At 38.5% G+C, this 27,782-nt stretch overlaps 1 protein-coding gene across 2 annotated transcripts in view; it reads left to right on the plus strand.

Annotated features, from left to right (window-relative positions):
- Positions 1-4,858: 4,858 nt before the first annotated feature.
- The window catches only part of LOC124869940 (neurocan core protein-like), a 77,352-nt gene continuing 54,428 nt past the window's right edge, over positions 4,859-27,782 (plus strand). The window contains exons 1-2 of one of the 2 annotated variants that reach the window (XM_047368200.1): positions 4,859-5,255; positions 24,283-24,368. In XM_047368200.1, the coding sequence (XP_047224156.1) occupies positions 24,293-24,368 (76 nt within the window). In that variant the 5' untranslated portion in view covers positions 4,859-5,255; positions 24,283-24,292. The remainder of the gene's footprint in view (positions 5,256-24,282; positions 24,369-27,782) is intronic. The other variant, XM_047368201.1, reaches the window with a different exon arrangement.

Here is a 27,782-nt window from a genome sequence, read left to right on the forward strand (position 1 = left end):
CGCAGAGATCACCTTTCACTGGCCTCACCCAGTTATAAACCGTTTCAGTCTTAGCTGCATTATCTTTTCCGTGACATAGCCATTTGTTTCCATTACATTCTGTGTGGCCTACTCATCTAAGCTATATAAGAAAATCCTTTTCTTGTTCTGTTTTATTTTACTAGCATCATGGCACACAGGTTGGTCATGATGCGGGACGCTGCTGCTGCGTATCTTGATTGACAGCTGATGCGGCTCTGTGATGATGACTGCAACTCTGCTTTCTTTACATTTCAGAAAAGCTCCGGTCAAATAGTTTTTTGACTTTTCAGAATTTGATCCAGTCAAATGCGGGACATTGTTTCTTTTTGAGGCACAGCGGGACAGGAGTGAAAATGCAGCACAGTCCTGCACAAACTGGGACATCTGGTCACCCTATTCTGAGGCCTTCATAGAACAGTTGTTTCTATACAGAGAACAAATTACACATAGATGGACTATGTCTACTATTTCCATAATGTCCGAAGTCAGTTGGTTGCAATGTATTTTATTTAAGGGTGTCATAGTAGAGGGGGATGAACATAAATCCACAACACACCTTTTTGACTAATATTTGTACCAAAATTGTAGAACCTTTGATCATTTTCCAACTTCTTAATAATTGTGCACTAATATATGTTGGTATATCACGTAAAATCCCAATGAAACACTTGTTTGGTTTGTGGTTGGGATAAAATGTGGAGAAGTTGAAGCTGCAAAAATTATTTTCCAAGGCACTGTACACATGTTCCATATGGAGAACATTGTTAATGGGATCAAAGTCATTTGTTTCATGTGTTTATATTTTTCTTTCTTATTAAAAAATAAAGAAAAACAGAAAACACTTCATAGTGTTTGCCTAGAACAAATATTTGTTAGTGGATCAAAGCTAAGCCCCAAACAAATACAACTTGATCGGAGACAAAAAGCAGTTTTGTTTGTAATTTTTGCATTCAAATACATTTTTTTTTTTTGGAGCATTTATTTTCTGTACAGTTATTATAAGGCAAAGAACAACAGACATGAAAAGTAGTTTCCATGGTTGAGGAAATTTGCCCTGAGAATCTTGAGGCGAACTATAGCACACTGGTGTGCATCATTTTTCTGCTGCACGCTTTCTGTTACACGTTTGCTTAGAAAACAAAGAGGCAACTAGATGGGCATTTATGCACATAATTTTGACCATCATTTTGTCAGTAAACAACGATGCAATAAAAAATTAAGACACTGCTTATATCATTTTGCATCAGAGGACTCTGGGCTGTAAGTCTACACTGTTTGATAGGAGAAATCAATACTTGTTATATGAAACTCCTACATGTTATAGACACTCTGAACAGAAGACTTGTCCTGGTTTCAGTTCCACAGGATCAATTTCTAGCTGAATGACATGTTTACCTTTGATCTTGTCTATCCTCGCTGAACTCCACTTGTGGATTTACAAATTCAATTGGAAAAACACAATGTCTTTGTATTTATGTAAATGTGTTTGCTTCATCTGAAGTGTCTCTCTCTACTTTGTAATTATCTTGTTTCCAGTATAAAGTTTAAAAGAACATGTAAAACCAGCTTTCCCTATATAATGACTTCAGTTTTGGATTCCAGGGATATCACCCAAACACCACCAGATCAACCTTTTATGGGGATTTTATGTTACAGACCAACAGAGGAAGCAAATAACTGAAAATGATACATAGCTTACAACATTTTTTTTTAAATCAACATCTCACAAGTGTATAATAATTTTGTATTCACCCCTTTACTCTGATACTCCTAAATAAAATCCAGTGCAACCATTTACCTTCAGAAGTCCCTCAATTAATACGGTCCACCTGTGTATAACTTAATGTCAGTATAAATCCAGCTGTTCTGTGAAGACCTCAGAGGTTTGTCTGAGAACATTAGTGAACAAACAGCAAGAAGACTAACAAAGACACTGGACAGGTCAGAGATGAAGCTGTTAAGAAATTTAATGCAGGGTTAGGTTATAAAACAACCTCCCTAGTTTTGTATATCTCACAAAGCACTGTTCAAGCTATCATCTGAAGACGGAGAACATGATGGAGAGTATGGCACAACTACAAACCTACTAAAACATCTCTCTGCACCTAAACTGACCAACCAGACCAGGAGACCATAAATTAGAGAGGCAGCCTAGAAGTGCATGGCAATAATGGAGGTGCTGCAGAGATCTTGAGGCTCTGATTTGAGGATCTGATTTGCACTCCGCAAATCTGGCCTTCATGAAAGGGTGGCAAGATAAAAGCCATTATTAAAGGAAAATCCTAACATCAGGGGTGCAGCAAACCAGTTAAGAAGATGCTCTGCTGAGATGGTACCAAATCTAAACTTTTTGTCCAACATGGAAAAGGCTGTGCGGTGATAAACTAACACTGCTTATCCCCCTGAACACATCTTAATGCTGTTTATTTCTTGCTGTTAGAGGCAACAGATGTCATAAACTCAGGCAGGTTTTCACCTGCCAGCAGGACATTGATTGTAAACATACAGCCAGAACAACTATGGAATGGTTTAGAATGGCCCAGTCAAAGTCCAGACTTGATTCAAATCAATAATCTGCAGCAAGGCTTGAGAAGTGATGTTCACAGACATTCCGTCTGACTAAGCTCGAGCTGTTTTGCAGTGATTAAAAAATGTCAGTGTCTAGATGTGCAGAGCTGGTAGAGACATATCCCAAATCACCTGCAGCTGTAATTGCTGTGTACGTGTGATGTGCACACAGCAGCCACTGAGTGTTTTGCTGCTAACATGTCCCTGCAAACACTGTTTACTTGTGAACCACTTTCATATGATTGAAAACATCTTGCAGCTTGCAGTCTCGTGAAAGTTTTGGTATTTCTCGATTTTCCAGATCGGTCTTGACTTAGTATAGAAATAACCATTATTCCCTCAGTGGAGGAATTCAGGTGTACCAGCAGCAAAGTGACAGGCAAGAAGAAGCATGCAGATTCAGACAAAGGTAAAAATATAAAAACACAAAGAAGGAATAAGAGACTGTACAGTAAGAGCAAACTTACAGCATAGGAAAAAATGCTGTACAGTTAAAAAATAGCATACTCACATTCTAAGAAATGTGTAGGATTATTAACATGTGCATGTATATTTGTTTATTTGCATAAAAAACAACAGACAATTTGCAAAATATGGAAAAAGTGTGCAAATAACAGCAGATACGTAAAAACGTATTGAGTCTATTGAGAGCAGTGATGGTTATAAGTCTAACAGCTGCTGGGAGGAAGGATCTGCGATAATACTCCTTGCTTGATTTAGTTTTTTGTTTCTTTAAATGATTTGTGGGGGGCATGTAGTTTCATTAAGAATAAATAAGCTATTCTTAAGCCAACATTTAAACAGTAAACTTCCTTAGAATTTTATTTTGTGATGCCATCTTCCCCTCAAACTCAGACTGGAAGCTGGTTCCACACAAAAAGGAGCCTGGTTTCTGGAAGCGCTGCTTCCTATTGTTCTTCTAGGTACTCCAGGAACCATGAGTAAACCTTCTGTCTGCAAGAGTTTTGTTGGGAAAATTAATAACAATGAAATCTTTCACCATGCACACGGTTACATACTGTAAATAAAACACCCTGAATAGAGATGGGGAATATGGACTTTCTCACAATATCATGTGGTATTTAATGTGACACTGGTAAAAGTGTTGATAAAATGTATTTTAAAATACATGTTCTTTATGGCAATACGCCAAAGCTACACAAATGCTGGAGACCAGTTATCCAGCTAACAGTCAGCTTCTGTAAAGTTTGCAGTTAACCTTATCGAAAGACAGCGTACAGCTGTGATGCATTGGGTTACAATGGATATGAGCTTTTCTACGCACACAGCCACTCAAATAAATCAAAGTCATGAACCTCTGTTGGCTTGGACCATCAAAGTGAAAAATTACTTCATACGCTTTTTCTTAATACTCTCCAGAACATTTTAAAGAGTATGACAAATGTCAAGAGGAATGAGACAATATTTTAGACAGATTTTTCTGTATAATTAAGGAGCACAATGTCAGCAGACTTAAAATCAGATTTAAATGACCGTTAGCTTTTTATTAACATTTAACAAAGGAGTTTCTCTGTTCTGCAAAGCAGAAACATATGACATAAATTCAGCAAGTCCATGAAAAACGTTGCCGTGACGTCTGTCACTGTGATTACTGATTATATTATTATGTTTCCAAAACCCAACTCCTGTCTCAGTCTCAACAGGGAAAGAAAGGTCCATCATTCAAAGCCATTCGAGAAACTGCAGACCTGCTGAATGACAAAGAGGAGTGTTCTGCACTTCTTTTTACTTGATCACTGACAGAAATCAGTGTTGGAGCTCAACCTGTGGTCAGGCAGCCTTACTGTCTTAACCTTGAGATGAATGATGCTGCTGGTTTGCATGAACACAGCAGCAGCTCTGAGATTTGAGCAGATGATCTGTGACAGCTGTGTTACACTTAAATCTGCCCAGAGCTATCGAAACGTTACTTCTTCATACATTAACTGAAAAGATGCGACATAATGTTAAGTTTGTCTAATTAACGACGCGGACCGCAGAATTATGATTAGCTTTATCACTTAGTAGATATGTATGGAAATTATATAAGAAGAAGAGACACCAGCATCAGTGGGGGTTCAGATGATGGTCACTGTAATCTCATGGGGTAAATTCTACTTTTTTTTTTGCACAGAAACCAGATAAGCGTTTGGGGTTTATGTAGGAATCGGATTATGGTCTCATGAAGTCCACCCCCACTCTCCCTCTCCATCACCTCTTTGAAAGGGGGCGCTGCGTCTGTCTGCCCCCGCTTGCCTCTTTGTTCAGCCCGATGCTGCCTTTCTCCCTGCCGGTGCGGAGGGGGACGGACGGAGCAACTCTACTCTCTCTCTGTCTCTGTATCTCTTTCTGTGTCTGTGCATCTACTCTGATCAGGCAGATATCAACGTCTGCTGGGATAACCGGTGCATTTCGACTCAGCAAGGAGAAGATAACGATAAGTGAGAGTGAAAAGTGGAAAAAAAAAAAAAAAAAAAATCCTGGAGCGCTTGTGCACACATTCAGCACGGTTTTACTGCAGCTGCAAAGTGCTGTTCCGAGCCTAAATTCGTCGATTTGTGCAGCCGCCAGAGGCTTTGGTTAGAGCACCTGCTCTGAGGCGCAAAGCTTTCTCCTGACATTCCTGAGGATTGCACCAGCAACACACATCATCTCTCTCATATACGGTAAGAACAAAAGCAAAAAATCATTATTCATCTCCCGCATGCTCGATAACATCAGTCATTTGGTCAGTGTGTCATTGCTCAAGCCTTCAAGTGACCGGAGGCGCCTGCACCGCTCATCATCTGCTTTCGGGGCATTTTAAGTGATTTGACATCCTTATATACATACATATGTATATAAAACACGCTTACAGAGCAACTTAAGTTAAAACAAAAAGTACAAATTGCAATGACTTAAAAATAAGTATTTTCCATGTGGAAAAATCAACATCGCACAATCATGGCATGAGCTTTCCACACGCCCACAAATCGCACCGTTTGGGATGTCTTTAATTATTCAGAACTCAAAGCTTTTAATATTGGACTATATTTATGACCCATGTAGCTCCATGCATTAATCATCAACCCAGCAAGAAACCTTGTTAGCGCGTCCTTTCTTGGCTTTCTCTCAAGAGAGCACTAATGCATCTAAATTGCGTGTCTTTGATGATAAAAGAAAAAAGGGAAAATCTAAAGTGAGCGATGATTTCTTCTGGCTGGTGATACAGTGAAGACGGATATGAACCTTCAGAAAGTTTTTTTTATAAGGAGTGGCCAGATGGTGACAATAAGTTCTAAATGTTTGGAATGAAAATATAAAGTATTTCTGCAAGTTTTAGATGTCTTCCTGTTCCTATTCCAAAATGGGAATATGGTTTTGCAAAAACATCCTGTTATACTGGCAAGGGCTTGAAGCCAGTAATTTAGGAAATACATTATTGGGAAAGCATGTAATAGGGATTTTATTTTTAAAATAAATGCTTTGCCAGTCTATTTTCAGAGTGTACATTGGTAAGAGATGGCTTTATATATTGTGCCTCAGTAATGTCCCTGTGACAAAATTTGGCTCAAAATTTAGGTCTGGTAGAATAATTCTTAATCCATTTTATAAGCAACCTAGTAATCTGTCAGTATGCTCTTTTGATGCTTCAGATATCCTGGTTTATCTAAGTCTTGCATCAGGCTTTTTTTTGGCTTCTTTCGGATGACTGTGGTTCAATAGGAAAAGTTTTCGACTTGCAATAGGAAAGTTGTGGGTTTGATTCCAGCTTCCCCACTTGTCAATGTGCCGTTAGGCAAGTCACTTAACTTCAAGCGGTTTACCAGTCAACATTTCAGCGTATGAAAGTGTTTTACTTTCTGAATTCTACTGGGTGAATGTGGCCTTAGAATAAAGCATTATCAATGGTTGGTATGACTGTAGAAGTGCTGTATAAATTAATCTTATTTACCATTTATTTTGGTAAAAAAAAAGGTCCCAGTGTGAAAAGAATCAAGTGGTCTGGTAAGAAGTACTTGAAATGCCTTTCTTTTCCGTGGCAAGTTAAAAACAAAACTGGATAATTCGTTATGACCAAGTGCCATCGTCTTCAACATTGTCTGTTGTGACAAATCCTGCTGTTCTGTATTACCTTAGCAAATAAAAAAAGGTAAGAACGGGAAACAAATGAAGAAAAAGCAAAAAATGAAGTTTAGAAATAGCATAAGTTGTTCTGACATATGTCCCTTTTCTAGCTTACCTAATTTTACTATGCTGTTGTCCTAGGGAGACTTAAAAGTGGCGTGCTCTGAAGGTCCAAAATAAATCTTCCAAACATGTTTATATAAATACAAAAAAAAAGAAAGAAATAAAATCTGTTGTATTATAAATTAATGCCCTTTGATGAACAGGCAACATGTTGCAAAATAATTTTCAACATCATATGTTCTATTAAGCCACCCTGAAAGCAATCACTTGAGCTAATCTGGAGGAGCATAAAGCACCTCATGTCTGCACAAACCAACGTTTCTCTGGTTTTGAATGATCATGAAATGCTGAGATGCCATTAAAAGTGATAATTTGATTGGTAAAAAAATAGATTACATGGTGCCGAGAAAGGGACGGGCTCTTCATTAATGAGGGCCCCTCTGTAAACAAACTTGGGCATGTACAAATAACTGGTGAGAGAAGGAACACATCAGGTCACCTTGACAAATGTGCTGTATTGTCTGTGAGTATGGGAGACCCCCCGTTGACCAATAAAGGCCAATTCTGTTTCCATTTACCACTTCAGTCTAGAGAAATCCAACTGCTTTCTTCCTTTTGTCACCCCTTTTAGCACGCCCACCACAGGCTGTGTGTCAGCGACACAAAGAAAGATGAAGTTAACAAGGAAGCGGTACATTACACTGAACTCGAGCTCAGGAAATATGTATACATGTTAGGGGTGACACAGGGGCAGGAAGGCGGAGCCTCTGGGATGAGAGGATTTCCAAGAATAAGGCAGAGAAGGGCCTGGAGAAAGTTTGCTAAATGCTTTTTCCTTCTGTCCACATGCGTGTGTTTATGAGAACATAAGAGAATTGGAGAGGTCTAATGAGACCTGGCATGCATGCAGTAGTTTGCATGTACAATAATTCAAGTTTGGAGATGAGTGCCAAGGAGCTGAAGCATGAGAGAGCACAGCTGAAAGGAAGAAAGGTCTCTGATTCTAAAATAGAGTACCCACTTTCACCCTCAGTTTACTGCATCATGTCTGTCTCTGGACCGCCTGGAGTCAGTCAGCAGTGGAACATAGGAAACGCTCGTCCAATCCTTTGAGACGGCGCAGAGCTGTTTAATTAATCATATAGCAAGTGAAACATAAATGGCTTACTTTCACTTTTGCTTGTTGTACAATTTGCTTCTTAGTTATGATTTGAATTGACAGAATGTGAACATAATCTGTTTTTTATGAGAAAAACTTGAGATTTTCTCAAGTCTTTTTTTTCCAACTCAACGTCACATTTCACACCTCTAATGTCTGAAATTACAGTCCTCAACATCCAGTCTGCCTTAAACATAGAACTGCTGCAGAAGATATATTAAAATCTTTAAACTTAAGCCTGCTTTATCATATAAACATTTAACATCCTTATCTTTTTAGGAACATTTAGCTCAGCATGTAAAAAACTGCATGTGAATTATTTTCAAAATTAATCAGGAATAAATATAAATACGCATTTTTGCATATTTATACTAAAAAACTAAGCTTTACAACAGCTAAGGCTGAATTTCTGATCAAAGTTAAAAAGAAAGGGCTTTTATTTTGATGAACCAGTAGTATATTTGTAAAGACATTGTTGATATTTGTTTATACGTCTGCTTTTTCTAGCCCAATTTAAGAGGTTTTGCCCTGTTCTTACCTTGAATTGGAGGATTTGAAATATTAGGAAACCATGCAAATCTGCATTTAAAAGCTTTGTTAAGTCTAATGTTTTAAGGTAACTGTGTCACAATAGAGTGAGTTATGATGAAGTGAGTGAATCAAAGGGAATTTCTAAATAAATGTAAATGGAAGTGCATTTTTGTTGAGGAACCAGAAATGTCTTCTAATGACACTTGTAATTAAACATAGTGAGATAATCAGATTTCATAGATAGGTTTGTTTAGTTTTGAAAATGTTAAAATGGCCTGAGGTAATTCAAAACAGAGTTTAGGAACAGATTGCTATGAACTATTACTACACATGGAATGGAAACATCCATCCATTTTTTATACCCGCTTCTTCTGTACAGGGTTGCGGGGGAGCTGGTGCCTATCTCCAGCGAGCAAGAGGCAGGGTACACCCTGGACTGGTCACCAGTCCATCACAGGGCAAACAACCATTACACACCCATTCACACCTAAGGGCAATTAACCAAGTAACCTAACAGTCACGCTTTTGGACTTTGGGAGTAACCAGAGAGAACCCATGCATGCATGGAGTGAACGTGTAAAATCCATGCAGAAAGACCCCCAGTCAAACGCAGGACCTACTTGCTGCAAGGCAACATTGCTACCAACTGCGCCACCGTGCAGCCAAGACTGGAAGCATCCCAGATTTTTTAATCAAACACACCTGTTATGCCCACTAACCTCTAGGGGCTCTCTTACTAAAAGAGAGTTTCTTTCTTTCCTTCTTCTGTTTTTTTGCAGGCCTGCTGTCACACCTTGATGCACAGCTGAAGTCAGCAGTACATCAAGGTGTGATAGAGCCCCTAGAGGTCAGTGGACATAACAATACCATTTAATAGGAAAATATGTTAATATCTGTCAGAGCTGTGGTCTACTTACTGTAAAATTGGAAGCTGTTATTATCTCTGTTAAATGGCCTGTACTCTGGATAAATATTATGACAATTTGCCATTGTATAAATTATGGCCACTCTAAAGACGTAGACTCGAGTCTACGTCTTTAGATTTCAGTTGCCATCTCTGGGCAAAGCAAGCAATGCAATAACGTTTTCAGCATTTTTAATGAAAATCAAGTGGCGCCACCATGGGGTGGCCAGAGAATTGAAAGACATGCTTATAAATTTGCTCGCCCATGAGGCCACAGAGTTTCTTTTAAATATCAGTCACTGATTATGGGCCCTTTCCTCCACTGATGCACATATGGCAACAACATATAAGCAATAAAACTGAATTTCTGTTATACAGAACTTTGCAAAATTTTTAGTGGCTCCCATCTGGCTAACCCCTTTGAAAACGTCTGAAACGCCCCTGCGTAGATCTTAGCTTACTGCATGAAATGTAACTGAACAATAACTTAAGCTGACTAAACATTTTCAATTAAGTAGCAGTTTTAAGCGAAATTATTGTTGACCACTGGAAACAGGACAGAAGTTTTCTGTTATTTCCAAATTAAAAATAATAATTTGTTAAATAATTAAATTAGACAGTCTTACAATGTGGCTCATAAACGAGTAGATTTTTCCAGCTGGCTTACATAATATGAACCTTGTTGAGGTTGTATTTTCTGTATAAGCCAAAAGTAATACTCAGTTAGAGTTTGATATTCTCTCTGGTAAGAAAGTGCTCACTCTAATATGTCACTTATGTGATTATGGCTTCAATTCCTGCCCTGATACAGTAGTAATAGTTAATAGAACGAGCCTATATAAATGCAAATGAGCACCAGCTCTCACTTATAGCGGCCAAGTTCTGATCAAAATAAGCTTCACCTTTGAGCCCGCCGCACGCTTAACGCATTATGACCATGCTACCTTTAAGAAAAATGTATTATGTTTGGTTCACAGACGTGTTGTCATGTTGTGCACAGGTGTTCACCATATTCCCAAACAAGAACCAGACTGTGAACTAAAGCAGGGATTTTATGATCTGTTTGTACTTTGTGGTTTGTTTATAGAGAAAAGTGGAATATGTTTTAAAAAGTGCATTTCCAGTTACTGGAGTAAAACTGATCCCTGTTTTCAGCACTGGACAGCTCCCAAATAACTTATTCCTATAATCCAGCTGCCAAACATTGTCAAACGGGGAAAGAAGTGATTAGTTAGTGTGTTCTAGGGACTTAATCTCAAGCTCTGCCTCTCTAACATGAAGTAGTGAATCTCTTTCAGACTGAGTGCCCTCACGCCAAAACCCACAGGGGATTGGACGCACCAATCCATCAGTCAACTTCAGTCTTAAGATGAGGAGGGGCTAAAGCAGGCCACCAGGCCAATCATTAGAAGCATAGATGAGGCCACATCTGAACACACAAAGACTGAATCCCCCCCCCCCTCCCCTTTGTCTTTGGGCTGCCTGGGGCTCTCCTTGAAGGTCTGGAGGAAGAAAAATGTTTGGCTTCACAGTCGGATAAGGAAAGAGTTCCTTTAGGCTGCACCAAATCAACCTCTGCAACCTGGGGATTACGGAAATCACTCACCTTCTGCACGCTCAGCAGTCAGTGCCTTTATGTTTTTTAATGCCATCTTATTTGAAGCAACTCCTTTCAGCAGTTTTTAGTTGTTATTGTTAGTTGCTGATATATGGATGAGCAGATGTTCCATGTTCTGGTGATAAAGACTTGAAGGGCAGAGCTGCTTTTTTTTTCTCTTTTGCACTCACCATTTGTATTCCAACAGAGTTAGACCATCATTAAGTATGTGAAATTCTTGGACGATGTCCCACCATCCTGTCCACTTTGGTCTCCACCATTCTGATTTATTTTATTATGTTCCATTTCTGCTTTTCTTTCTTTTTGGACAGAAATGTGAGCACACTTTGGCGATCTCTCCTAATACAAAGAGAGGTTGTGCAGATTCACGCATTTAATGTATTCAGTGATAGCTGTGCCTCTTGCACCTGATCCCTCTTTGACATTGTTTCTAAGAGCCAACCTCAGGATCATAACCTTTGACCCCCTTCTGAATTGGCCACATTAAACACCTTGCTAAAAGCCCCTCACCTCTGACCCTTAAATTAGCACACAAACCTTTTTCTTTTAAAACAAACAAACTTTATGAATTATTTGATTTCCATTAGTTTATGTATACACACTAAGGCATCTCTAGTTGCTGCAGTGAGTGAAATCCAATTGATCTTATTATTTTTTATTTAAGAGATGCATATGCAAATGTTGTTGATGGCTGATGCAGGCGGCTTTTCTTGTCAATTGGGAATGGAGTACCAGTAACAAACACCAACACATTTTACTGTTAACATGTAGAGCAGGGGACAGAAATGTCCTCTTAAATCCACAATGAAAAGGTGGACGTTGTGGATTTGTTAATATGTTTGCTGCAATCTAAGGAATCTGGGTTTTTCCAACAAAGTGAGAGTTTTTCCGTTGTTTACAATTACACCCACAGTGATGGTTTTTGTGTGATGTGACATGCTACATTTTCATTTTATTTATTGTTATTATTAATTTAAACCATATGATTAGACACTTTTAGGTAGAATAAATAACAAAAAATTGAGGAAAAATAGATTTTATCTGCAAGAATTGCAATTTTTTTTTTACGTTAATTTGCTGTCGTTACAGATTATCATGATGACAATATTGACCAAAATAATTGTAACTATTTGTTTTCATTCATTCAATCATTCATTGAAGTGGACAGCACCTCGTAACAGTTTTACAAAGTAACTGTTGCCCTGCACATAGGCCTACTAGCTAGCAGCTTATTTGATGACCCACCTCTTGTTAGATTTTTCTTGTATACATTCAAGACAAAGCTCTATTCTCTATTGTAATTGTCAGTGAGTGTGGTCCGATTCTAACCTACTTAAAAGGTGGAGAAAAATTGATTTTTCTTAAATATTCATTTTAGACCAACAAATCCACTGGATAACCTTTAAACCCTTCCCATGGTGCAGACAGGCTAATTAGCAGTCCCTTCCATGGATTTGCTAAATCCAGAACCTGTTGTTTTTTATTAAATGTTACAGTAATATTGATGAAAATGATTGAAAGGTCCCACTCAACGAATTCTCTTGACTTTAAAGACAAATGCTTACTGTGTTTTCACACAGTTTACGATTTGTCCATCCACACTATTTTCTGACATAACATTTTTCTCTCCTTCAGTAAAATGTGAGCAGTTAAAAATTGATTGATGTTGCTTGGATTTAATCCTCTTTTATGCATTGCAGAGACAGGTTCTGATTAATTTCACAGAAATGGCTCTATCTTGATCAATGCTTTCCATTTTCTCTGGAAGTTATGTGACAATTTTCTGTTCTCACACATTTATGGGCACACATTTAAATAATGTGACACCCACGTTTAATAACCTAATGTATTTAGATAGATTTTTTCCCTTCTTTTTTGTCTAACCAACATAGACAAAGTCTTTAATAACCAAAGCACACTTGCACTCATACTGGTGGCAGGAAGAGGCTAAAATTGAAGAGACGGGGAAAGAAAGTATGAGCATCGGATATCATCTGTTGCCAATCTGCTGAGTGTTGATCCAGAGCAGTTTACCAGCTATGTCGGATGGTACCAATAGGATGGCTAATGTGAGGACCGTCAGTTTTCCTCAGGTGCCGTTGTACATATATTAAACATATATTTTCCTTGTTTATCTGTTGCATGTTATCCAGCTGAATAATTAGCAAACACGCTACTTTGGTAATTACATAAAAATTCGAAAAATCTTCCCTCAATATTTATAGCCAGATTGTAAATTGGTTAGTAAAACATCCCAGCTGTTATTCAACCTTTTTTTTTTATATCAATTATTGTTGCTTTGTTGGTGCATTCTTGTATTTTATGTCTTCTATAGTCTTGCGTTGTGTGTTTTGTGTGGGAACAAGGACGTGGCAGCATCATGCTGTGGTGATGCTTTTCTTGAGCAGGGACCGGGAAGCCAGTCAGAGTTAATGGCAAGATGGATGGAGCTAAACTCAGGGCAATCCAGCAAGAAAAGCTACATGCTGCAAACACCAGACTGGGGCAGAGGTTCATCTTTCAGCAACCTCTCCACAGTTACCCTAAATAGAAAGTCAGAGCTAGAATGCAATGGTTTAAGTCAAAGCATATTTATGTTTTAGAATTGCCTAATCAAAGTTCAGACTTAAATTCAACTGAGAACCTGTGGGAAGACTTGAAAATAAATAGATGTTCACAGATGCTCTCCTTCCAATCTGACTAAGCTTGAGCTGTTGTGAAAAGGAAAACTGCCAAAATGTTCAGTTTCTAGATGTGAAAAGCTGCTATTCATTTGTTTTACTTAACTTTTATTTAACCAGGTTAAGTAGACTGACGACCAGTTCTCATTTACAAAAACAAACTGCCAAGAGGCAGCAGCAAAGACAAATTGCCAAAGAATAATCATATTACAAAATTACTTCTAATAAAACAGTCTCTTGGAGACCATTCATGAACAATATATGCATACAGTGGCTTGCGAAAGTACTCGGCCCCCTTGAACTTTTCAACCTTTTGCCACATTTCAGGCTTCAAACATAAAGTTATAAAATTCAAATTTTTTGTGAAGAATCAACAACAAGTAGGACACAATCGTGAAGTGGAATGAAATTTATTGGATGTGTCAAACTAGTTTAACAAATAAAAAACTGAAAAGTGGGGCGTGCAATATTATTTGGCCACCTTGCGTTAATACTTTGTAGCACCACCCTTTGCTGCAATTACAGCTATAAGTCGCTTGGGGTATGTCTCTATCAGTTTTGCACATCGAGAGACTGAAATTCTTGCCCATTCTTCCTTGCAAAACAGCTGGAGCTCAGTGAGGTTGGATGGAGAGCGTTCGTGAACAGCAGTCTTCAGCTCTTTCCACAGATTCTCGATTGGATTCAGGTCTGGACTTTGACTAGGCCATTCCAACACCTGGATACGTTTATTTGTGAACCATTCCATTGTAGATTTGGCTTTATGTTTTAGATCATTGTCTTGTTGGAAGATAAATCTCCGTCCCAGTCTCAGGTCTCTTGCAGACTCCAACAGCTTTTCTCCCAGAATGGTCCTCTATTTGGCCCCATCCATCTTCCCATCAATTTTGACCATCTTCTCTGTCCCTGCTGACAAAAAGCAGGCCCAAACCATGATGCTGCCTCCACCATGTTTGAGAGTGGGGATGGTGTGTTCAGGGTGATGAGCTGTGTTGCTTTTATGCCAAACATATCGTTTTGCATTGTGGCCAAACAGTTTGATTTTGGTTTCATCTGACCAGAGCACCTTCTTCTACATGTTTGGTGTGTCTCCCAGGTGGCTTGTGGCAAACTTTAGACGAGACTTTTTATGGATATCTTTGAGAAATGGCTTTCTTCTTGCCACTCTTCCATAAAGGCCAGATTTGTGCAGTGTACGACTGATTGTTGTCCTATGGACAGACTCTCCCACCTCAGCTGTAGATCTCTGCAGTTCATCCAGAGTGATCATGGGCCTCTTGGCTGCATCTCTGATCAGTCTTCTCCTTGTTTGAGATGAAAGTTTAGATGGACGGCCGGGTCTTGGTAAATTTGCAGTGGTCTGATACTCCTTCCATTTCAATATGATTGCTTGCACAGTGCTCCTTGGGATGTTTAAAGCTTGGGAAATCTTTTTGTATCCAAATCCAGCTTTAAACGTCTCCACAACAGTATCTCGGACCTGCCTGGTGTGTTCCTTGGTCTTCATGATGCTCTCTGTGCTTTGAACAGAACCCTGAGACTATCACAGAGCAGGTGCATTTATACGGAGACTTGATTACACACAGGTGGATTCTATTTATCATCATCAGTCATTTTGGAGTGAGTTTGCTGCACTGAAAGTAATAATACCGAATAATATTGCATGCGACACATCCAATAAATTTAATTCCACTTCACAATTGTGTCCCACTTGTTGTTGATTCTTCACATCAAATTAGAATTGTATATCTTTATGTTTGAAGCCTGAAATGTGGCAAGAGGTTGACTAGTTCAAGGGGGCCGAGTACTTTCACAAGGCACGGTACATAGAGAGCAACCAAAATCAGTCACACTAACCTGAAACTATCATTGAATGAATACATTTGTGAAGGTAGATAATTGGATGAAGCTACGTAGGTTTAGCATCTTTTGTAGTTCTTTCCAGATGTTGGGCACATCAAACTAAAATGAGAAATAACCAAATGGGGTTTGGATTTTTGGGGGAACGAAGTGGTCGAGACAAGCTCCGAAGACGTAAGTAAAATTTCAGCAAAAGGTGATTCAACATAGTATTTACTTAATAGAAATGCATTAAAGTTTGTGATTGTAATATGACAAAACAGGAGAAAGTTAAAGGGTTTTGAATCCTTTTTCATGGTGCTATATGTTCGAACCTTCTCTGAAGAAATTCAAGTCTAAATGAAAGCTACAACTACATTTAGCGTCTTTTACTCAGCGAGCAAAAGATTTTCCGCTTTATCTATTCTTTGACCTTTCGGTTAAGAAATCTTCTAAATGAAACTAAATTGCTTCCTTCTCCTGGTTTTACTGTACATACACTTAACCAGAGTTTACCTTGGCCTGTCTACAGCGTGTGACCCCTGTTCGAATAAACCTTGTTCCCGCATCCAGAGAGACGATTGGTGTCACTGTGATAGGACAGAGTATATAATCTTGTGCTGAAAGGATTTGTATCTTGTCAGAGTCCTCCATCCATCTGAAACTTGTATGAGTCATTAGCTGCTTTGAGAGTGATTAGTCACCATGCTGGCTTACACAACAAAAAGACTAACTGCGTTTGTGTTCACGCAGTGAACACCTGATTCAGCTGGGTTCACTTTGCTTTTGGTTCTTGGTTTTCCTTTCTTTTTTCTTTAACACAATGAACAGTGGTTTTATTTTCCTCTGTGTTCTTTGAACTTGTTAAAATATGTTTCTGTGAAAGCATTAAAAAATACATACATTTCAGCTAGGGGTTCACCAATTGCAGTTTTCTGGCCGATCACAAAAAGCCTGACCTGCCCATTCCAATTTTGGCCGATACTGTTGTTTTTTCATTTCATTTTCATTTTTATTGAAGAACACTGAACAATATCCATGAAACAATACAAACTTGTTTTAACTGCACATGAGGCAGTGCTCTCATATATATATGAAAAGTTTAGGGCATTCCAGTTCCTTTAGTCTTTCATTTTTCACATTTAAAAAAACAAACAACAAAACTCTGCAACAGGTTAGGCAAGTAAATAAAATTGGTGGATAAGATCGGTTTTACATGTAAGTATTGGCTGATCACCGATCTCCCAAAATCGGGGCCGATCAATCGGCTGGCCAATCAATCGGTGCACCCCTAATTACAGCATGGATTATGGATGGATTATCTGCTGCCTTTTTGCCTCGTGCATAATGAAATTAATTAGACTTAGAGAGCTAGTGCAGCCTCCTTTTCAGAGGAGCTGTCATGATGGCAGTTTTAATATTTATAAAATGTTGATAAGATGACCTTTCTTTCAGCCGTCTTCCTTCATGCTTCTCCCCACACCACTTTGTATGTCACTTATTTTGAGCTGCTATTCTGCTGCTCACTCTCTTGCTCTTTGGAGGTAATAGTTTTGTGAGATATGATTAAAGAAGAAGGAGAGGGGAGGAATTGCTTTCTCCTGTCAGGTCCCTGTAGGGAAGAAAAAACTCTTTCCTGTAACACTTGTGTCTGTTACTGTTCTTTGGTAGGTTTTACCAGAATGTTTCAACAGTTTTTAAAATTAATCTTGTTCTCTAGTGTTGTCATCATGCTCTTTACATAAAAGGATTAAACCCTCCTTTGAAAAACACTGTTTGCTCTTTTTTTCAACTTCTTTTACCATTTCTCGCAAGGGAAAAATTAGTCTCTATAATTCATGCTCTGTCAAATGTGAAAAAGGGGTATAGAAAGATCAAAAATGATAAAAAGAATATTCTAGTATCTTAAAACCTGAGATCTTCTGAATTCTTTTTAAAGTAAGACAGATTAAGAGACAGAAAACGTGTCTGGAATTGGTCCGATATAGAAAAAAATGCTCTAAAAGAAGACGGCAAAAATGACTGCAATTATTCAGAGAGGGCAATTGTCCATTTCCTTAAAAGTACTAGTTGTTGCTGTTAAACCGCCGGTTTTCAGATGTACTTACATACTGTAGATCACCAAAATAACTTCTAGCAGAATTACCTACAGGCTCTCTGCACCAGGGGTCTTTGGGAAAGCAATTTTCTCCAAGAAAATGTGGTTTGGTGTAAGACTTCTCGCCTATTGTAGTAGTGATACTGTTTGAAATGCTTGCTGCAAACACAATGCTTTAGTAAAAGCAACATGCAGGCACAGATGTCGATATTAGGAGAAAATGTTTATTAGGTATGATTGTGACTTTCACAGTTGGGTCACAGTTGGAGGCTGGACTGTGAGACTTGAATGTGTCCCTAACATGTTTTTTTTTCATGAAGTATGGATGCAGACTTAAAAGTTTGTCAAAATATTTTATGGAAATTACTTTGATAACAATAAAAGTAAATATAAACATTATATATAAACATTAATCACAGACAATACTGCTCCAAGAAATGAACGCACTCATAATCAAAAAGGATTTAAAACACCAGTAACATCACAAGTGTAGTTGTACTGCTTAACAGGACTCCATGGCTGCATTCAATCTTATTTTCAAATATATTAACATTTCTTGATGCTCTCATGAAGCCAAGAGAAGAAAAAAATTGTTGAAATAGCAAAAGTACGTTGGCACTGGCACTCAGTCAACCAGGAATGGACATTCTTAAGATCCTAAGTAGCAGCTATCTGGATTTCTTCTTGATTCCCAAAAAGGTTCACTTCTCATCCAAAAGGCTCAAATAGAACTGAAAAAAAACCTTTTGGATGAAAGAGTGAAACACCTTCAGGAACTAAAAGACAAAAATCAGGTGAAAAATTATATAAAACCTACAATCTTGTAAGTGTGAGGAAAATGTGAAACAAATTGCTGAAGAGAATGGCTATTCTGGTGAAAAACTGTGTAACAGACTTGCATAGTCAACATTTTATGGTATAGTAAATTCATTTTTATGTAGCAAGTAATTTATTTATTTCTTGTGGTAGTTCCCATAACTCTCTGTGATAAATTGCTAAATGTATTTGGCAAAAACATACAGATCTGTTCTGACGCTTCACATGAGCGTTAAACGCCGTCGTTTGATGGGTGTTTAAAAACGTGCTGCAACATGGCACTGAATAAAAAGACATTTTTTATGCTTCCTTGGCATCAGGAGAACCTTAGAAGGAGACAAATGTGAGCAGCAAAATATATGGACTGATCAAACCTGAAAGATCTTATTGATTACTGACGCTTTCACCAATTACTGTGAGTGATTGGTTAAACCTTTAGTCCAAATGTAAAAAAGAAAAATCAATCTATCCGTCTATAAGGATGATCTCTGACTAATTATAAACATTAGATCAATACTTTTTAGCTCCTAATATTAATAAGCTCTTTAGCTCTTAACAAGCTATGTAATAAAAGTTTATTTTGCAGAATAGGACTAAAATATTATAATAAAGGAAACACTCAGCTGGTCAAACTGGACTAAAGCAAACTATTTACAGTACATACAGTGTTTTGCAAAAGGTTTTTCAGATCCCTTGAACTTTTCCACATTTTGTGATGTTACGGTCACAAATTTTAATGTATTGTGTTGCGATTTTATCTGACATATTAACAAAAACTTGCATATAATTTCGAGGTAGAAGGAAAATTATACAATGTTCTGAAGGTTTTTTGAAATAAAACTCTGAAACGTTTGGCACTTATATTCTTCCTCACTTTGATATTAAAATGGCCAGTTGAAAATGATATATAACCTTTTCAATAATCCAGTGAAATATTTTCATTTGCATTACAGCAAAAAATAAAACCCTTCTTATGAATGCAGAGCAGCAAGGTTCCACTGGTGTTTTGACGATTTATCTTTGGTGATGAGCTCCAGGTCTTTAAGGTTTCAGATTCCAGACAGGACTTAGTTGGTAAAATTGAAAGATCTCTTTAACCTAAATCTTCCAGGGGTATGAATAATTTTGGGGCTAACTTTAAATCCAGCTGTTCTATGAAGGCCCCAGAGGTTTTGTTAGAGAACATTAGCTGACAATCAGCATCATGAGGAGAACAGCAGACAGGTCAGGGATAGAGTTCAAAGTGAACTTGGGTTTTAAAACATCAACCCAAGGTTTTATCATCTCACAGAGCGCTGTTCAATCCATGGCCTAAAAATGGAGAAAGTATGGCTCAGCTGCAAACAACCAAGACATCCTCCTAAGCTGACAGGCTGCAAAAGGACAGCATGAATCAGAGAAACATGATAAGCTTGATTAGCAGTGGAGCTTAAATCTTTGGTAAATGTTACCTTGATGTAAAATGTTGTATGTGATTCATCATGCTGGAATCACATCAGCTTGTCTTTATTAGTACCTTACAGGTTTTAGCTACTGGTTTTCCTTTAAGTTTTCCCCACCGGCTACAGCATTACAGGAGATGTGGGTCGAGGGGCCCATCTTGCCTGCGTCATGATGACTACAGGGCCCACTTGGTGTCCCGCTTCAAGTGACAGCCATAATGTAGGCCTGCCAGCCCCGTCTGTTAGCTCTTTTTGCATCTTTGTCACTCTGCTCGACGGCTCGTACAATGAGCCTCGAATGCGTCCCATTCAGACAACATGTGAAAATGTGTCAGATGGACATTCACATTGATGTCCACTGAAGCATTTTAGAAACTTTTGGGTCTTTCTTCTCTGAGACACAACTGTGCCTGAGAGGCTGAAAAGAGGACATTTAGAGGAAGGCGTTCACAACATCTGATGTCTCATCCTGAACAAAGGGTGGTTCTGGTTTAGTATGCCACTGGTGTGATTGCATGACCAGTGAACTGTATGTTGTAAATCCCCTCTGGCAAAACTTTGAATAGCTGCTGTCTATGAGCATACAGTGTTGAACTTTGGCATGTTATCCATAGAGATGTCTGTGGGCTAAACATTTAGTAATGTAGGTGTGGATAGCTCCTGGTGGGTCCATGCCAGTTCCTGGCCCTCAAATAAAATGCTCTCTGCCAGCAAGGTTGGATAAACTCCTTGGTGTCGCGACCCTATCCAGGCTTTTAGAAATCAGCCACCCAACCGGATCTACCAATGGGTCTTCTATATACAAAGAGTCCAACGGTTCGCCCCCAATCTGTCACAGAGTGTGTGGGGCAGTGGTGCCTTACCCACATTCAGAAGGCTGAAATGGGCGCCCACTAATAACACCTGCACAACAAATTGTTGTTTAATGAAAGTGTAGTTTGGCAGAGGAACACTTTCCTTTGACTCACACACTTCAGCTCTAAAGAGTTGAAGGTTTTACTAAACTTTCACATGGTCAGGAAAGAGAGCCACCATTATTCTTGGAGTTTCTAAAAGGAGCTGAGCTGCTGTTGCATAATCGTCATTCAAAGCATGAGGGATGCTGTTGGCATGCGTTGCTGTTACCTTGGTGAATGCAAAGAGGCCTGTCTTGGATGAATTATTTTGTTTATGTAAGTGAAACTGAGATATCTAATCTAAACAGAAAATTTTGGCTTTAAATAATATAAGACTCTTTTACCAAACATCTGTGCCGTTAGGATGGTACAGATTTGTCTGCAGGTAAATTAAGAATGTAAATTAGTTTGTGTTGCCAAACTAGACTTTAGAGAGAACACCAGAACTCTGTTTTCCTCAGCCCTCATGCTCCCATCTCTATCTCTCCATTTCATACGATCCCTGTGTCGGGCATCTTTTCATTGAACTGTAAAGCTCCAAGCACTGAGCCAAATCCTCTGGCAAAGTCAGCAGCTCATTTTTGATGTGTGGCAGGATTTTCTTAGTGTTATGTAGAAGAAATGCTGCAGACTCACTGTTTACTGCTTTAAGTCCTTTCTATAGCTACTTACTAATTAAGAAAGTAAACTTATCATTCTTTAATGGTTAAATGTGACAAATGGTTCAGATTTTTTTTATTGCATACTAAAGTATGCATTAGTAACTTTGATTTTACTTGTACTTGTTGTCTTCCGCTTTATCTGGGACCGGGTCGCGGGGGCAGCAGACTCAGCAGAGACACCCAGACGTCCCTCTCCTCAGACACCTCCTCCAGCTCCTCCGGGTGGAGCCCAAGGTGTTCCCAGGTCAGCCGAGAGACATAGTCCCTCCAGCGTGTCCTTGGCCGTCCCTTGGGCCTCCTCCCGGTGGGACGTGCCTGGAACACCTCCCGAGGAAGGTGTCCAGGAGGCATCCGGCATAGATGCCCGAGCCACCTCAACTGGCTCCTCTCGATGTGGAGGAGCAGCGGCTCTACTCCAAGCCTCTCCCGGATGGCCGAGCTCCTCACCCTATCTCTAAGGGAGTGCCTGGCCACTCTACGGAGGAAGCTCATTTCAGCCGCTTGTATCCGGGATCTTGTTCTTTCGGTCATGACCCAAAGTTCATGGCCATAGGTCATGGTCTAATTAACTTGTTAATTAGACTGATAACTGATAACTGATTTTATCATAGTCCAAATAGGAGAGGAACAAATTTTGAAGAACACCCCTCCCACTTTTTGATTGGATAAGTTGAAAAGTCACTTTGTTTCAACAATTTACAGCTTTTCAACACATTGCTTGGTCGATTTTAGCACCCACACCCAGACTTGATTTCTGCCAGACTTGTAGAAACCAGTAATCACTTAAATTCAACCTGTCTGGCAACATGAAGTAGGTTAAAAGATCTCAAAAAGCAACACATCATGCCTCGATCTAAAGAAACTCAAGAAGAATAGATAGAAAACAATGTCCCCAATTACATTTATGGAAAGGAAACACTGATAAAATGTTTTAAAAAGTAAATTCATGCCAGTGAAATGAACAGCTGTTGAGATATATGATCATAAATTTAATCTAAAAGGCATTTCCACACCACTCCTTTGTGATTTGTTTGTGCTCTTTTTTGACGTCAAACGGGAACCCCCTCACATAAACCGACAATGGCCAGCAAGGCAGACAGCACCAAATAATCTGATATTTATTTAGATACATTTCAGTCACTATTAGAGAGAGATGAAGCAGAGTCAGGAGAAGAAAGTCAGCTTTCATCAGATGGCAGAGCACGAGTGCTGTGGCGTGCAGATGGCCATCTAATTCCACCAGAGTCTATTTTTGCCAGATGCCGGAGAATGGGTGGGGTCAATGTGCATGAATCATACTGTACCACCAGGAAACAGAACGAGCACAACATCTAGGTTTTCAAAAATAATTCACTAAAGACAGACTAGATCTCGCTATATCAATAAAAAATACATATATTTATACATATAAGTGTATATATTAGCAGTTGTCAACATTAGATCAATTAGATCAGTTACTGGGTTAATTAAGGTATTATAAACTGAGCAATTAAACATTAAATGCACCAAACTAAGCAACAAATATAGCGTCACTGCACTCAGTGTACTCACAGAACAAAACACACGAAAATATCTGGATGCATAAAACGAAAAGTGAAGCAGTTTAACTTTCCACATAATGAGTTGTTTTGGACTTGCTATCACATTTATCACTGGCTTTCATTGCGCAATCTGCGTATTCTTCTTGGAGCTCCTCCAGGCTTCACAGCAGACCGGACCGAACCAGAGTGGAGCAGATACAGTGTAAATCCTGGGTTACATTAAATATGGCACTGAGTGAAACAACCGGAGGTGAGGCTGAGCATCATGGAGCAGTAGCAGCAGACACAGGGGATGATTCTGGACTTGAAGATACTACCTGCTGTGTAATTTTTTAAAGCTTTATATTACAACATTTTGAGAAATATTTATTTAAATATATAGTATGCGTGCATAATTTATCTTGTTTTAATATTGTCTTTTATCACGTCTTTAATCCTAATATCATGCCAATTAGTGCCCAATTCCTCTAATATTAGAATGTTTTCTTTCAATTTCTCCATTTGTGGGAAAAACGTGGCATAGACACTTTAACATCTATCAGTCTAAAAAGGGTTACAAAGCCATTTCTAAGGCATTGGGACTATAGGGAACCACAAGTTATCTGAAGTGGTTTCTTCTCATGTTTAAATTAGAAAATTGGATTTAAACACAAACTTCGAGTTTCAGAATCAGAGATAACAAAATCTGCCATACACAACAGAGTTTGATAACATGAATGTTTTGGGGTAGTATAAATCCTTACACACTAATGTCATATACTGTTGATAAATAAACACATCTAATACAGTGCAGTGTCTGATTTATTTCCTCATCGATTTTGTGTTGATTGGTTTTGAGGAGGTACGTTACTACTTCTACAATTAATAAAAAAATGGATGTATTAGCTACTCTGTTTTCAATAAGTATTAAAAATGTTTTATGATAAGAATAAAAATAGAAACTTATTTAAAATAAGGACCCTAAAAATTGTCAGTTATGTGTAAATTTGTTGTTTTCCTGCCGTTGCATGAAAATCATACTATTTCTGGGTAGGGTTAAGACCCCAGTGTTTCAGGATCAGCGCCCCTGCAGCTCACAGTTAAAATAGGTGTCAAGAACAAGCTGCTAGAACTCCCAAACTAGTGGTGCCAGAACAGAATGATGCCATCTTGTTCCAGCAGCTCTGGGAGAAAAAAAAATCTTTATTCTCTAGATTGGTCTTAAAATAAAACCGTATTTTACTTATAAGCATAAATATCATCAATGTTTCCTTCCAAGTTACGACTACAGTACATACCTTGTGTCTCTCGCTGAAGTATCTCTGATTATGATTCTTATTTTTCTTCTCCCTCTCAGCAGGTCCAGGATGGTGTTAAGTCAGACTGCAGCTGGGCTGCAGATCTGTTTTGCTCTGATGCTGCTGCTGCTCTCTTCAGGCCCTGGTGAGATCTCAGTCTTTCCCCTCCATATTTTAGTTTCTTCATTGCCAGATTTGGATGTACAAATGATGTCTGCACACAGCTAAGTTTATGTTAAGGCAAACAGCAGAGGATAAAAGGGCTGGAGGGAATTTTAAAAAGTGGAAGAACTGGAACAGAATACAAAACAACCACTTCACATGACAAAATAAACACATTTTACATTAAAAGGAATGCTTCGAAAAGTGACATGCAGAGGACGTTGGCAGACAAGCTCTCAGGGATAAAGCTGGATCCCCTCCAGAGCTATTTAGCCAAACATCTGCTCCTACACAATTATGTTTGAAAATTCGTGATTATGAAACAAAAGACAGAAAATCTCAGAGGCTGCAGGCTGCAGCTGGATTATTACAGGTGTGTCGTACCTCATGCAGCCCGCTGGCTGTCAGCAGCACAGATAAGTTCTTTGCTTTAATTACTTTCTCTGCAATTGGCATGCATTGTACTTCTTCAGCCTGTAATTGTTGTTGGAGCTGCACCTGCATCTCTGATTTGCTAAATTTAATCATTACTCCAACAGATAGCAGTCCTTCTCCATATTCAACCATGTTCTGTTTGTTTTTGTTGAAGGACAAAAGTTGAAGGACCAGAGAATTGTTTTATACAATGAATCAAAGCAAGATTTGAAACCAGGACATTTATTAATATTTGTAACATGAACCAATTGCAGCCGGATGAATGGAAGCTTACCGAAAATGCACTTCACGAAAATGACATTTGACAAATGGAAACAGAATGCAGGATTTAATTCAATGAATTGTTTAAAAAAAAACACATATTGTACATTTTCATGACAAATATTAGCTCATCTGAAGTTTGTTGGCAGAAATGCATCTCAAAAAGGTGGGATGGGGAAAAGAAAAGGCAGGAGGGTAAATGATGTTAAATGAACAGCTGGAGGAGCAGGTTGCTGCTAAATGGAATAAAAAAAGAGCCAGTGACTCTCCAATATAAACCATAATAATGTGCATCGACAGTTCAGAATACAACCTAAAAAACATGAGCAAATCTTTTCCCCTAGCTTTTCAGTATATAGACACATTTGGATCACACTGTAGTTTCCAGCTGTGTTTGCACAGGAAGATAACAAATACATAACTAATATCTACTAAAATCTACTATAATCTACTATTTATTTCAAAGCTACATATATATCATCATGTTAGACTTTTCCTGACTGATAAGGTTTCTTTTTTGTTCTAAGGACTAAAACACACAAATAGAAAAATGTGCTGCAGGTTTTTTGACTGAGGTTATAGTTGGATCCAACAGAAATGAGGGGGGGGGGCTGGTACCTCCAGTAGTAATTGGGTGAGAGATGGAGTACACCCTGGCACCCTGGACAGATTGTCAGTCCATCACAAGGCAACACGGAGGCACACGGGACAGACAACCATGAACACACATACTCGTTCCTAAGGGCAATTAAGAGAGACCAGTTGACCTGTCATTGTTATGGCTTGCGAGATAGAGGACCCCAGAATGCAGACTAGCAGGCAGCATGATGGTAAGTGCAAAACGATTTAATTAAAAAAACAAAATCTCACTCTCAGAAGAGGCAGGAACAAAACAATAAACGGACAGGCTTGGCATGATCCACAAAACGAGAAATGAGCATGATCTGAGAATGTTTCCGCGAGGAATAAACAGGACAGGTGTGTATATATGGAGTGTGACCAGGTGAAACAAGAAGACAGATTAACTAGGTGCAGGTAAACCGGATAACGTTAATTAGAACAAAACGTGGCCGGAGCAAAAACAGAGACTTGAATACAAACAAACAAAAACTAAAGCATGACCAGAACCAAAAACCAAACTTGACAAAACATGAACAAGACTAAAACATGATCAGAAAAATAAACAGAAACATGATTCAAAACTTGAACTGTGAATAAGACCAACAAGAACCCCAAAACACCCACAAATCATAACAGTCATGTTTTTGACTGTGGGAGGAAGCATGGGCTACCCGGTTAGTACCTATGCATACACAGTTAAGAAAGACGCTGGACCGAACATTGGACCTTCTTGCTGCAAGACAACAGTGCTACTAACTGTGCCACTGTGCAGTTTTTTATTAAATTACCTGTTGCAAATTATATTGTCGGTCAGTGCATGTTTAGACCAAAAATGGTGGAAATTCTTAGCTCTCATTAGATTATTCAATAGAAAGACATTGCCTATCAAGAGAAATTCGTCTGAATAAAACTTTACCCAACAGATTGGTGCATCTCTAGTTATTGTCACACTGTAAAGGTACACTTGTTGTCCAATCTGTCTTGGTTTCTGCTTGGTTTCTGTCCTACACCAGTCCTGCTTGTTACTGTGCCCTAGCTGTGACCTCTTTGTTCTTGAGATTGTTGTGATTACATGTGATGTAAGGGAAGACGGACAGAGTTCCTCCCAGGGGGCTCAGCCTGTGAAAGGCCACCAATCTAAATGCAGATGACATCTCTGTGGAATTCAGTTTCTATGTTGTGATTTTTTGCACAATGCTTTGCTTTTAAACCCAGTCATATAGGCTTTTATTTTTTTTTTATAAGCAATGCTCTTTATTTTGTTAAACAGTTGCTTTAATTTGGCTATCATGAAACAATAAATGAAGATGACAATTCACATGTTTTTTGATTTATTAAAAAATAATGAAGCATCCTTTGCAAGTTGTTTTCTGGAGATTGTAGCTGTAGGGCTGGATAGAGATTAATTGTTTGCGTCAGGGAGTGAAAAAGCAGCCAAAGTCCAAAGAATGACTTCCAGAAAGCTTAAAAGTGTACAAAAATTGCTTAGCTCCTTACAAGCAAAGTATAAATAAAGCAGGGGAGGTATATATAGTTGTGAAAAAATCAGGGCACCCCATGAAAGCCTGTGTTTTTCTAACATATTGATGTTAAAAAGAATTTTAACAATTCTGCAAGAATCAAGTAATATAGTTAAACAATAACAAAGTAGGAAAAAATATTTTAAAAATTTCTGTAAAATGTATTTAAAAAAGAAAATTACTTAATTAGAATATTACTCAGCATTTTAAATGTGGTTTGCCCTGTTTAAACCTCAGAGATATAGTTTGGTGTGCTTTTGACTTTTGATGTGAGAGTGAACACCAAAGTGACATCTGAAGGGCTGTATGAGACCTTCGGAAAAAAAGATTATAGCAGCTTATGATTCTTGCAGAAGATTTAAAAAAGAGTAAGTCTAACAAAGATATTGAATCAGCCACTTTACAGAACAAAAAGTAGTGTACAATCCCCTGGCAGCAAGCCCCGGTTGGGATGTCCAAGCAAGTTCACCTGAAAAGCCCATTGCAAAAGGCTAAAAAAACACCTCCAAACATCCTATGTTATCCCAGAACCTATGGCAGGCTCTTGCTACTGTTAATAC

The sequence above is a fragment of the Girardinichthys multiradiatus genome, chromosome 6 (assembly GCF_021462225.1).
Source record: "Girardinichthys multiradiatus isolate DD_20200921_A chromosome 6, DD_fGirMul_XY1, whole genome shotgun sequence".
Lineage (NCBI taxonomy): Eukaryota > Metazoa > Chordata > Actinopteri > Cyprinodontiformes > Goodeidae > Girardinichthys > Girardinichthys multiradiatus.